A 13,884-nucleotide genomic window follows, 5' to 3' on the forward strand; every position below is an offset into this window, starting at 1 on the left:
GTAGAAGAAATGTGAAATAATTTTTGAATTTGGAGCCTTCTAGACTAAGAAAAGCCAGAAAATTTATTTTTGGCTTATGGGGATGAAAGACAACAACTCCCAGAATGCACTTGCTTCACTGCCCTAGGAGGCCACGCCTACCGGTAAGAGATCGCAGTAAACAACAAGGCTAGGCTACTGAGTCTCCGTGAGTCTTGCCGGTATTTTGATGTCGCCCAAAATGTCCAGGATTCGGCTTTTGCGTTCTCCAGTCGCCATTCATCATGTTTACTGTGACGGGCAGGACGAGACTGACGGCCGCGGGAGAACGACGCGAGGCCGGTGGCGGGATTACTGATGAGCGGCACCTTTGAGACGCACCGGTCTCGTCTCGTATCTCTCACGGAGGAGCGGGAATTTTCTTAGCAATGTTAAAACACACATTAACCGATCACTTGTTTAGCGTTCATGTAAAGTAAACACTACATTCAGATTCACCAATCGGGATGAATTCAGTTAGATTGAAACAAAAGGTGTGCATGTAAACAATGAATGCGACTGCAGAAAGCAAAAGCCGAATCCCGGACATTATGGACGATCTCGACGGCCGGACATGTCCGGGAAAAAGAGGATGGTAACCGCTACTACTCAGCTTTCTCCACAGAACAAGAGCCTGTTAGCTTAGGTTCCAAATCAAAAAAGGCTGACACTATATGTACATTCTGTGAGTGAGATCCCTCTATGGGCGGGCTGAAAACATGCGGAACAGCGCATTCTACTGGATAAATGATGAGCTAGTGTTTGTAGTCTTACCCGTATTCAAAGAAATTGGACTTCCTGCTTTTTGACGCAAAATGGCGATTTTTGCGTCATAAAAAGCAGGAAGTGGAACACTTAAATCCTTATTTCTCCCATCTCAGGGGAAAATAAGGGAATAAACCATGACCATTCGAAAATGTGACTGGGTTTCTAAAGGTACAAAGTCTAATGCAAATGGGTGAAGTGTTCCTTTAAAAGCATCACTGATGAGTGTATTGGGCAAACATCATGCCCAACACGTTAACATCATGCGACAATATTGTAAGAATTTGCCCTAAAAAGCTATAGGAATGTGTACTGCAAAACAGTATAAAAGTTTGTGTTGTGGAAAGAGGTATTAATGCATGCAGCAATTCATTATAGTGTTTAATTAGTTAAATTTTTATTCATGATGTTTAACAAATTCTTTAATTCTATAACATTATATAATAGGATTACAGAAAAAGTGTTCAAATGTTCATATGATTTTAGTTTATGTAAAATAAATATGAATTGTATTGACGTGATTGCATGATAAATATGTAAACATTGTGATATATATATATTAGAGATGACAAGATCAAGTTTTTTGTGCCCAAGATCCGATCAGAGCACTGGTCTATATTTCATGACTGGAATAAATTACATTTTAAAATATATTACAACAGAAACCAGCTAATTCAAATTGTAATAATATTTCACAGTATTATAGTTTTTACTGTATTTTTGATCAAATAAATGCAGCATACTTTCAAAAACCTTAATGTTTTAACCTTTTGACTGGTACTGTATGCATGTATTTATTTATGTGTGTGTGTGTGTGTGTATGTCTAAATCAATTTGTGATAAATATATGTTAGTTAGTACCATCTTTAAAATCTAATTGTGGATTAAATATATATTTATATTTTTAGTGGCACTGGTCACGAATCAACCCCATATTGCTCGACCACTAGTTCTAGTAGTTCAATTACACCTGATTATTCCAAGTGATAGTGTGTTTCCTGAAGGTTTTCATACCGGATGTGGCGTGGTGTGCATGTGTTCCACTGTGTCCTCTCTGTGCCAGTGTACTCTGATGAAGCGGTTGTTGAGGACCGCCTCTGTGCTCTGCATGGCCCGCTTGGCTTCTTCAGGGGAGGCAAACTGGATCAGCGCCCCCTCTGGGTCATTATTATACGCCACCTGGAACAGAGAGGATATGCCTATAAGCCTGTGCCCTCAACATATCACAACTGTTGACTTTTAACCACAGGCTTATTTGAGCTACAGTACCTGGAGATTGACTATGGTTCCAAACTTGCTGAAGTGCTCATTAAGTTTGCTGATGTTGTTGAGCTCATGAGGAATCTGACGGATGGCCAGTTTGGTGTTTATTAAAGAGTAGGGCACTTTTCTTTGAAAGCCGTGGTGGTTGGGTTTGTTGAAGTTTGGTCTGAGGAGTAAAAATTATATGCACAAGGTCAAAAAACTAAACAAAACAATGAAACAGCCTGAAGAGATGCAAAAAATGTACACTGCACCAAAAAAGATCATGATTATTTTATTTGGGTGCATAACTTGAGATTTTGACTCAAGTATTTGCAGAGAGAGTTTTTTCTTTTTATAGGGAACACTGTATATTTCCAGCAACATATGCAATTAACCCTCTAAGCGCCAAAGTCGCAAAATTGCGACAAGACGTCATACTTAATAAAACAGGCTGTAGATCCTAATATGGTGTAATATCTCATTTGTATTCCCTACCACTAGATGGCAGACATTAATACTTTGATTCAAGACCAAAATGACGTCATGTTCCTATTCAAAGTATTGGAGAAAACAGCAGAGCAAGTGAGCGCTCGTGTCATTGATGCGGAAGCAGTTCAGTTCAGAGCGTCTGAGTAAATTGTGAGATTTGTGAGAGAAAATCATCAAATGGCTAATAAAAACTTGTATCGTGAGGATGTGTTGCAAATGTTATTCGCCGATTCTGACTCTGAAGGGGAATATTTGCCTTTTGAAAATGACGATCGCGCTTCTCCCGGTACATCTTTGCCGCGCAATGGTGCAGCTCGCGCTTCTCCCGGTTTTTACCGCGCTAGCCATGTAGCTTGTCTTCTGACCGTGTGCCTCTCCGCAATCGCGGCGACATTATTGTGGTGGAGACTTTGTCTAAAGCTACTGAGTGTGTTAGACGAGGTCAAAGTATTCATAGGAAAGTTATGGGGTAACGTGGAGGCAGGGTGTGGAGTCGCAATGACAAAGACAGTAGTCCGAGCTGTGCGCACTCGGCGCGCGCGCGAGGCAGATCTGGCCGCGCCCGCGCGCTCGTAGCAGGAGCAGAGGCGGTGTGACACGGGGCAACTAAACAGGTCTTGTCTACTTGTGTTTGTGTGTCATATGAATAATATATATATGTAATATATATATATATATATATAATCAGAGTGCCTACTGTATGTAGTAAATGGAAAATCTCTACAGCAAAAGGCCAACCACTACATGCATTCGGTTTGTTTCTACCATTTATTAGTAATGATTTACACAGTTTGTTTACTACTTACTATTTACCTGAGCATTCAGTATTGTGCAATATAGCATACAGAAGGTGAGGGACATTTTGGGGGGAAAGAAGTGCTGCATTTTATCATTAAACGTGACTTTTCATGAAATTTCTATAATCCAAGATGGCCGCAACCATATGATGTCATAATATGCAAATTAGATGGGAACATTTAATCCCTACATAAACTTTGGATCATCCTTTATATTTCTCTAATTTACAGAAAGTCTCTATCTTTTATCACTTTTAAGATATAGCCTTTTGAAATTAAGATGTCAAAATCGAACGTTTTAGGAAAAAAACTCTGGCGCCTAAAGGGTTAAGAGGCAACATATTGGTACATTTAATTAAATAAATGCACCAGTCATGAACTGATATTTACATTTTGAAACTAAAAAATGTGCACCTTAGTTTTATGCTAGGTCGTTAATTGTTTATGTAGATAATGTTTATAACAACTTACTTGTCAAACCAGGGTTTCTTAGCAAGAATTGCTCCATCATGCGGCCCTGCTCCTCTCTTCCTGGAGTCCGATTCTAAAACTATCCGAGTGCTGTTGTTGTTTGACATTTTCTCTGAAAGAATTACACATACACAGAAAGAGGGAAGTTAAAAGATAAGAAGATCGAATAGGAACTTTATTATATTCATGAGGAGCGGGTTAAGCAGAGAGGCCAGTGCTCAGGGTTACCTCTGTGGGGCAGATCCACCTCACTCATGGTCAGACCAATCAGATTGGGCCGCTGAGCGTTGACTCGGTGTCTGTACATGGGCCGCGAGGTCATGCTTGGGGCTTCAGGATTATACACGTCTGGCTCAAATGAGTCTACAGATCAATAACAACAAAAACGGCTATAAATAAATAAAAAAATTTAAATCATCAGCATCTTTATTTATTTGGTATGTAACCATAGTCTACCATCAAAGACTATGGATATGTGAAGACTGTTCCCTCCTATAACTTGTGAATGTGAGAAACTACAACGCGCAATATGGAGGAATATGTCCCGCCTTCTAAATAAAAGAACAGTTTTCTGATTGGTAAAGTTATTGCGTCACTGCAGCTGCCGTTAAAAGCTCCGGTTCCCGAAGAAACCTAAAACTTGCGCTTAGGACTGCACTAGCTGGTCTAGCCTGAAAAATAAGCCTTTTTGAGCATAAAAACAACATTTATGGGACAGTTCATGTAAGATTTTGTTGCTGATTTGAAATATGTTATTTAATTGTGAGTTCGGCAAGTTTTTGAGATTTCAGATTCAAATAGGACTTGTTCTTGGATGTTTGAAATAGGTGCCGGAGGCGTTGCAAATATGGCTGCCGAGTGAACAGACTTTACTTGCAAGGGACTTGACTACCATTCAAAAGTTTGATGTTAGTAAGTTTTTTTTTTTAATGAATAGATTTTTATTCAGCAATAATGTTACAAAAGATTCCTATTTTAAATAAATGCAGCTCTTTTAAACCTTTTCTTCGAAAAATGTATGATGGTTTTCACAAAAATATTATGCAGCACATCGGTTTTAAACATTGATATAATAAGAAAAAATCTACGGAGCCCCTAAAGGGACAGGGTAGTGGCTAAATTTGGGATGTGAGAAAAAAATCTTTTTTTTTTTATCTTTTGCGTTACCCCGAAAAACTTTGCGTTCCCTCGCAAAACCTGTTGTGAGCTCGGACAAACACTTCCTGTTTAATGTCCCGCTGGCAGTGTTTCAGAGCTCCATGCGTTAACAATGGAGCGGTTCATAGTATTTGAACTTGGACTCAAATGAAAAGACATGCTAACGTGATTAGTTCAGTAAAGAGTTCAGTAAAGTTGCCAATAAATTCACAGATTCGAACTTCCCGGATCAATAACTCGTGAGCTAAACGCTGTAAAAACACAAATGACACCTATTTCCAATCATAGTAACGTAGACAACGAGCTACAACCCAATTTTGCTTTATAATATAAATTGGTCTCTATGAGCAGGCAGAGACAAGTGCAAAGGGACTGTCTGCAAAGTGTAAACCCGAGACCCTCGTCGCCACCTAGTGCTGTAATAATGTAACCTGCAGTGACTGACAGCCTGTCTAAATGCACGAGCAGTGCTGATACTAGTGAAATATCAGAAGTTTGAGAAAGTCTCTTGTCCAGTCAGATGCGAGGATGGGAACTAACTGTTATACATATAACAATAGACCAACAAGCTTATTGTCAGTTTTATGTTCTGTAATGTGGACCCTTATTTTGACATTCTGTTCATTTCCTTTAGTTCCTGTTTTGGTTTCATTGGTTACTGATTATGTCCTTGTTTGATTCTATAGTTATGTATTAGTTTCACATGTCTACTTTACTTTTCTTTGTTCTAACCCTGTTTATATAGCCCTGTGTTTCAGTTGTTCTTGGTCAGTTCTCGTTTATGCATTGTGTGGTTTGCGTTATTCTCCTGCACATTCATTCAGTGTGTGGATTATTAAAGCCTGTTTTGTTTTTGAATCTCCATCTTCATGCATGCTGAACACAATGTAACACTTATTTATAAAGCAAAAAAAAAAAGTTATCAAGAGAGTCGTAATCAATAGAATTTATTTTGAAATGAAGGCTGGCTGGCTATACGGCTATGCGTTAATCAAGGTTTCTTGCACCAAAACCAGTCATAATTTACATATATCCTCATATGGGTCAGTTAATACAAGTTCAGGCTCAAGATATGACAGTCTACATCAGGGGTCACCAAACTCGGTCCTGGAGGACCTTTAGCTCCAACCAGGTCCAACACACCTGCCTGAAAGTTTCTAGTACGTCTAGTGAGACCTTGATTAGCTGGTTCAGGTGTGTTTAATTGGGGTTGGAGCTAAACTGCAGGACAGCGGCCCTACAGGACCGAGTTTGGTGACCCCTGGTCTACATAAACACCTTCAGAGTCAAGCAATCACTGTATTAGACATGACACATCTATGAGCACTAACCTGAAGTGAACAGGGGTGGTGGAGGCTGGGTGATCGGAGGCCGGATCCCTGACGTGACTATAGTCGGCACAGAGCTGGTCATGGAGTTCGGCGGGGCGTCCATGCCAGAGGGCTGCAGGGCAGGAAGAGGAGGAGGAGGACCTGAGAGAGAGGAACAGAACATTTATAAAAGACATTCAAACAAGAAAGGGGACCTATTATGACCTTTTTCAAAGTCTTTATTTTGTTTTAGAGGTCTACAAGAATAGGTTTCCATGCTTGAATGTTCAAAAATAATAATTTTCTCACATATTTGATATTGAAATATCTAGAATACTTAATAGCCTTTACATGTAATGGGGTATTTTCATGATGTACATTAATGCATTAGCCTATATCTCTTTACAAATGACTAACCCAACATAAAACGCATTATAATATTTGCAGATTCCTTGTCACATCTGAAATTGTTCGTTTGCCATTTAATGAAATATACTTTATAAAGAGCTACAATAAATAGAAAATTATTATAAATGTGGCTACAATTATTCATAAGATCATACAATGCAATATTAGGTGCATTAGAAAGCAAAATGAATGCATTGAAATGACTTATAATTATAAACATAAACAGAGATTCTTCTTGTTGGTTCAAAAAATACAATAAGTAAGTCGAATATTTCTTCTATGGAATTAGATAACTGTTCTGTTCCTCTATCGAACCAGGTCAAAAGTTTTGGTGTCATTCTTGACACACAACTCTGTCTTTTGAATCTCACATTAATAGAGTTACCCGTTCTGCATGCTTCCTTATCCGCAATATAAATCGTCTGCGTCCTGTCCTTTCCCTCAAGAGTACTGCCACACTTGTGCATGCTCTTGTAACATCTAGAATCAACTATTGTAATGCTTTGTTTTATAGGATTCCTTCCTAATCTTGCTGCAGCTCGAGTCATTACCAAAACTTCCACTTTTGAACACATTTGAACCTGTTTTACAGAAGTTGCATTGGCTCCCAGTTAAATTTCGTGTAAATTTTTAAATCTTACTTTTAACTTACAAAGCACTTAACAATTTGGCTCCTTCATATCTTCAAGATCTTCTTCATATACACACTCCTTCCCGCTAAGATCTGCTTCTGCACTTACACTTATTCAGCAACGCACTCGGACAACTTCTATGGGATCACAAGCTTTTGGCTTTGCTGCTCCCCATTGATGGAACTCTCTTCCTGTAGAGGTTCGCAACAGTTCTAGTCTCTCAGATTTTAAATCTCGTCTTAAAACGTATTTGTACAGGCAGGCTTTTATGCGATTTAATGTTTGTTGCTGTACTGGTTTAATTGTTTATGGTCTTTTTTTTATGAATTTTGTAAGGTGTCCTTGAATGCCATGAAAGGCGCCTTTAAATAAAATGTATTATTATTATTATTATTATACTGTGTATAATGGCTTCCAGTAAAGGGTTGTATTCGCACCTGCTACAGGCGGTAGGCTGGGAGGCATGGTGCCCGGTGGAGGCACAGGTGGCCTGAGGTTCACTGGTGGAGTCAGGAGTGAGTGAGGGGGCGGCAGACCCGGAGGAGGTGGGCCGTCCACTCCAGGAAGAGGCGGAGGCTGGAAAGGTAGTATGCTGGGAAGATTAACATCCTCCACCACCACTGGATCACTTCCATGATCGAAAGGACACATGTCTCCTCGCATACAGAAGCCTTTCTCTGTCAAGACAACCAAATCGGGATGTTACTGACACAAAGATGGTTAGCCTGTGAACACTGTTCACCGATAAGGGTGTTAAAAATTCTATACCATCATAGTCACGACAGCGTTTCCTTGGTGGGCCGGCTCTGTTGAACTGCGTGTGGTCCTGTGGGAATTCTGACCAGCTCTCAGGGGTGTTGTTCCCATGGTGTGTGGGGGCTATGACGGTGATGGTGCTACTGAGGGTGGGCACTGGGAAATGAGCAGAGGATGTTCCAGGTGTGAGAGGTGTGGCGGTGTAGCCATCAGTGGTCGGGCCCTCCTGACGTTCAGGGCGGCTGTGGTCGTATTTTGCCTTTGCAGGATCTCGCTCTAGAAAGGCAAGAAGAGCATTCAACAGGAGCGTGACAAAAAAGCAAGCACTGTAAATGGTGCTGTAGTGTGAGAGTTGTATATGCAAGTACTGTACAGTTTAAAAGGAGTCAGTTTTCAGCAATAAATTAATACTTTTATACAGCAAGGATGCTTTAAATTGATCATAAGTGACAGTTAAGACTTTTATAATGTTACAAAAGATTCAAATAAATGCTGTTTTTTTTTACTTTTTATTCATTAAAGAATCCTGAAAATAAGTTTCTGCAAAATTATGAATCAGAACAACTGTTTTAAAAATTGATAATAAGAAATGCTTGAGCAGCAAATCATCATATTAAAATGATTCCTGAAGTATCATGTGACACTGAAGACCAAAGTAATGATGCTGAAAATTCAGCTTTACCATCACAGGAAAAGAGTACATTTTAAAATATATTCAAATTGTAATATTTCACAATATTTTGTGTTTTTACTGTATTTTTAATCTAATAAATGTATCCTTGGTGAACATAAGAATTCTTCTTTCAAAAACATTTTTACTTAACACCTAAACTAAAATGACTAGTTTTAGTATTTAAGTAAAAATATTTCATGCAGTCTGTATCAATATGAGTCACAAAATATAAGTCTGTTTAAAAAAGTTTTAGATGGCACTATGTCATGTCAAGTGAACACATACAAATGACAATAAATATCACCACTAAAGTAAAGTGGCGTCACACCTCTGCTTCTGCTCCTAGTGCGAGTCCGTGAGCGAGTTCGCGTTCTGCTGCGGTCCCGGTCTCTGTCCCGGTCTCTTTCTCGGTCACGAGTGCGGTCCTTACTCCAGCTGCGACTGCGACTCCGAGTGAAACTGCGACTGCGTTCTCTTCTGCGGTTGTAGCGTTCTCGGTACGAGTCCCTTCTGGGTGGGTTACGGTCATACTCCCGTTTCCTGGTGGTCCGCTCATCTTTCTTGCGCTCATCTAGTCTCCTGTACATTCATTTAAAATAGAAAAGAAAATACAGATGAGGTTAGTAAACAAGGCAACTTAATATGTGTGTGTGTGTGTGTGTGTGTGTGTGTGTGTGTGTGTGTGTGTGTGTGTGTGTGTGTGTGTGTGTGTGTTAGGCATTTTGGGAAAGTTACATTTTTATAATGTTATTCTCACCTGCTGTCTCGGCTGTACCTGGAGCTAGACGGAGGACTGTGGTTTATTCTCCGGGTGAATTTCTTTTCTCGATCCTCATCTCGGTTGAGCTGCTAGTAAAATAATCAAAACCATCAAACACAATAGAAAACAGACATCTAAGGTAAAATTTCACAATAAAACTTTACAAGTTTGGGGTTGGTAAGATTTTTTTATGTTTTTGAAAGTTGTTGTCTTATGCTCACCCATTTATCTGATCAAAAATGCAGTAAAAACTGTGAAGTATCATTAATAACTGAATATATTTTAAAATAAAATGTATTCCTGTGATCAAAGCTGAATTTTTAGCATCATTACTCCAGTTTTCAGTGTCACATGATCCTTCAAAAATCATTCTAATGTGCCGATTTGCTTCTCATTTCTGATTATTATCAATGTTGAAAACATTTGTGCGGCTTCAGATTTGTGTGGAAACCGTGATACATTTTTCAGGATTCTTCGATTAATAAAAAGTTCAGAACAGCATTTATTTGCTGTTTTTTGTAACATTCTAGATGTCACTTTTGATCGATTTGATGCATCCTTACTGAATAAAAGTATCTCTTTCTTTCAAAAGTAAAAACAAATAGCATAATTTAAGGACTGATCTGTTCTTTTTTGTTGTTGTTTTTGTACCTCCTCTCTCTTTGTTTCATCTTTCTCAGTGCGCTGGTGAGGTTCGGTTCTGCTTGTGGAAGTCAGCTGCTCTGGTTGAGGTAGGTAACTCTTTGCATTCACAGCTTCAAAAAGTTTATCCACAAATATCTGTGTCTCTGAAAACAAAATCAAACGCATGTTAACATCATCAAGGGTTCGGTTCTGACAATGCAGCAATATAAACATAGAAATAAGTGGCATGGAATTGACCGTTTGCAAAAGCCACGCCCCTTAGTTATTGTTACTACGCCCGTCAAACAATTGAGAACCATAGCCATGGCTGGGTTGAGATCCATACGTGGTTGGTTTTGGAGTAATGCAGCAGACATATCCTCCAGTGCACGACAGAAATATAGACAGAATAGCGCGTGGGAGCACATGCACAAAACAGTTTTGTTAAATTATATATTAATCATTTTTATTTGATCATATATCATTTTACAAAACTGTTTTGCGCATGTGCTCCCGCGCGCGCTATTTCACAACACTGCGATCAGAGGACGCGCTGAAACCATCAACTCTCGATGCTGTTCTCTTCATTCATAACTCAAACTACTGATAAGGATATATTTGTGTGAATAGTTGTGCAACTGCGCGAACTTTGTTTTGAAGTTTAATGTTTGAGTTCCAGAGGAATTGTGACTGTGTAGCTGTTCAACCACATCAAAGTTTCGTAATTAGTAAGTCCGTGCTTTTTCTCTTTTTTTCCTCGTTTGCTGACTGATGAGGGGCCGCAGTGCCGTAGTGAAACGGTGTTTGTACATGTAGCCTATTTTTTTATAATAGTTGCAAGCAATCATAAAATACAGCAAGTTTTAAGCCCGTGCAGACCTCACTGCCATAGGCGCATCATTGCACTATAGACCAACGCTACTTTTGCGTCATCGAAGGGTAACGCCCCCTTTTGGGGGAAAACAAACGGATTCCCCCGAGAACAGAACTCGCTCTAGATCTGCAAAATGTTTCTTAAAAAACAAAAATGGCACAAACATACACACTCTCTTTGCCGGCCGAGGACCGTGAGGGGTATTTAAAGAGTAAGTAGCCTATTTTTTTTTGTCATTAACACACTCAGAGTATGACAAACTAGACGACGAGGCCATGTCAAAAGGAGTCGGTGGTTTAAGTTACTTGGATCATATTTCACTTGATTTATTTTAAGCTATTGACATAGTTTTGTTATCGACTAGCTATACTAGTTAGAAAGACGAAGCTGCTTGCAGCTAACGTTAAAGTTAACTTACGTGATTAGCTCTCACTAGGCACGCTACCTTGGCTGTTAACTGATTTTACTGTTGAAATAGTGGCAGGCTAGGACTAAAGTGGACTTGGCTGGTTTCTGCTCGTGTCACTAATTCAACCCCCCAAACTATGTGTATTTAACATGTAGTGTACTTGCTAGTTACTGGCTTTAATTTCGTTATCATACCAACTAAACTGCTGCTAGCAGCTTCGTCTTTCTAACGTTAACTAGTAACGTTAACAACGTTAGCTAGTCGACAACAAAACTATGTCAATAGCTTAAATCAAGTGAAATATGATCCAAGTAAACCACCGACTCCTCTAGACATCGTCTAGTTTGTCATACTGTGAGTGTGTTAATGACAAAAAAAATAGGCTAACGTTATTTGGTGATTCCACGAGACAGTGGAAGATGTCTGAAACTCTGAATAGTCCATATTTGGCCACTGCGTGGGGTCATTAATCCAGTTTTTGACCATTTCAAAGGGACACCTCTGTATCCCCATATCCAGTAGCTTCTTTAAATACCACTCACTGTCCTCAGCCGGCAAAGAGTGTGTATATTTGTGCCATTTTTGCTGTCAAGAAACTTATTAGAGCGAGTTCTGTTCTCAGGGGAATCCGTTTGTTTTCCCCCAAAAAGGGGCGTTACCCTTCGATGACGCAAAAGTAGCGTTGGTCTATCTTGCTGAAATCGGAATGTTTGACGGAGGTCCTTCTCCTTAGTTACAGTTGCTGAGCTAGGATTGGACGAGAACCGTTCGAGGGCGGGGTTTTGCGAACGGTCAATTGAAGTAGCTGTCAGCCAAATAATATAAAAGTAACTTCAGAAAATTTTTCACAACAACCACCTTGACATGATCCAACTAGTTAGGGTTCTTCCCCTGGTTTTAGCAAAAGCCACTTAGGGAACTGCATATCTCCAGAACATTATATTGGATTGTACCTTTCTGAAGGAATACATCCAACTGGTCAATGCATAGTGCTTTCAACTCCTTCTCGGATTTGTCTTTCTTCACCAAGGCAACCACATATTTCGCAAGAGCAGAAGGGTCAGCATCACATCTGTGGGACAGATACATATAATTCAGTTAGAAGATTTCACTTAAATGATCTTCAGCTGCACATAAAGAGTGCATAATGCAGTTCTGTCTTTAATATGACAACCTAAGTTACAATTTTAAACAAAAGTTCATTTAAATTATCTGCACAATAGACTCAACTACCAACTGCTAGTAACTCATAACTACTAAGAAAACCAGATTAACGCATTTAGCATTCAAGCATATAGTTAATACCACTATATTGTAAATAATAAATAATTATACAGCATCATTGTGCGAGGCTCATTTTAATGCACAGTGCATCACTTACATGGGTTCAAGAGTCTTCGAGAGCCATGTCTTCAAGGCATCGAGGTTTTCAATGATCATTTTTCAGGGGAGGGCTGTTTTTCTGCAGCTGTGCCCCTGTGAGAGTGATCAACAACAGTGAGTTTGTAACGTTAGTCTAGTCAGGATATAGTAATGTGTTTTTACTGTCAGGCCTCATTCACTCACCGCCCTCATAAACTCCGGCTGCAATATCACATCTAATTGTACAGCAGTCAGGGAAGACAGCCGGTAACTGAGAGCTTAGATACGGTGCTTAATTTAAGAGTTGGTTGGGGTTGGTTTCTCTGCCGATGCGAACGAACTATCCGCCACACTTTCTGCTCTTTCTTACTTTCGAGAAATGGCGACTGTTTACTCTCGCGGGCAGATCTCGCGAGAGCACGCCACCACACATGGTCTCTTCCAGAGAGTTTCTTAAAGGGGCAGGCAGCGGGCAGGCAGCCTCACACTTGACAAATCAGATTCTACAGTATATGAAAATAAGTTTCTTTAAAAAACATATAATTTCAACTATTGTGTTATTTGAATTTATATCATACATACTACCCAGCATGGCATGTGAACCGTGTTAACCGGCATCAGAGAACCGTGAACTTAATTGTATCATTATTATTATTATAATAATTCGACTAATATCTAACTTTTATTATTGACCTAACTTATGCTAAACTTTCTTTCGAAAGGAAAGAAAGTGATAGTATGGGGACAATCAATGAATTATGAATAATTTACTGCCATTGTGAGAATAACATCAATAAACCATAATTGTAGCCTAGTTTGATTACGCGCATTTTTAAATGTAACAATCTAATCACAAGCACTTCATTTATATATATTCAAAAAATGAGGTACTTGCAAGTATATACTAACTCATCATGTGTGTGTATATATAATTACTACAATTATTTAATTTTGTGACGTAACCCTGTATTCTTCTAATGTTCTTTATTTTTAGGATACTCTTGTCTGTATTGTTTTAAATACACAATCCTAATGTTTTTTGTATCATTTTTTTGTAGTCCTGTTTCATACTGAAATATATTTATCATGTCATATGATTCATTAATGAAGCCAAAATCTAATGATTTGCCACT

The 13,884-nt window shown here is 39.1% G+C and overlaps 1 protein-coding gene across 6 annotated transcripts in view; it reads right to left on the reverse strand.

Moving 5' to 3' along the window:
* rbm26 (RNA binding motif protein 26) overlaps positions 1 to 13,182 on the reverse strand; it is a 48,156-nt gene extending 34,974 nt beyond the window's left edge. For 3 of the 6 annotated variants that reach the window (XR_013799556.1, XM_079628561.1, XM_079628563.1), the window contains exons 1-13: positions 12,956 to 13,155; positions 12,771 to 12,865; positions 12,343 to 12,461; positions 10,134 to 10,270; positions 9,480 to 9,568; positions 9,051 to 9,301; positions 8,062 to 8,325; positions 7,731 to 7,970; positions 6,275 to 6,415; positions 4,014 to 4,148; positions 3,786 to 3,897; positions 2,053 to 2,212; positions 1,798 to 1,962 (exon numbers count right to left, since the gene is read on the reverse strand). Coding sequence is in view for 4 of the 6 variants with exons in the window: in XM_079628561.1 (XP_079484687.1) it covers positions 1,798 to 1,962; positions 2,053 to 2,212; positions 3,786 to 3,897; positions 4,014 to 4,148; positions 6,275 to 6,415; positions 7,731 to 7,970; positions 8,062 to 8,325; positions 9,051 to 9,301; positions 9,480 to 9,568; positions 10,134 to 10,270; positions 12,343 to 12,461; positions 12,771 to 12,829 (1,872 nt within the window). In the remaining 2 variants the exon portion in view is untranslated. Of the gene's footprint in view, positions 1 to 1,797; positions 1,963 to 2,052; positions 2,213 to 3,785; positions 3,898 to 4,013; positions 4,149 to 6,274; positions 6,416 to 7,730; positions 7,971 to 8,061; positions 8,326 to 9,050; positions 9,302 to 9,479; positions 9,572 to 10,133; positions 10,271 to 12,342; positions 12,462 to 12,770; positions 12,866 to 12,955 lie in introns of all 6 variants that reach the window. The other 3 variants (XR_013799555.1, XM_079628560.1, XM_079628562.1) reach the window with 2 other exon arrangements.
* Positions 13,183 to 13,884: the final 702 nt, after the last annotated feature.

This window comes from Phoxinus phoxinus, assembly GCF_949152265.1.
Source record: "Phoxinus phoxinus genome assembly, chromosome: 11".
Lineage (NCBI taxonomy): Eukaryota > Metazoa > Chordata > Actinopteri > Cypriniformes > Leuciscidae > Phoxinus > Phoxinus phoxinus.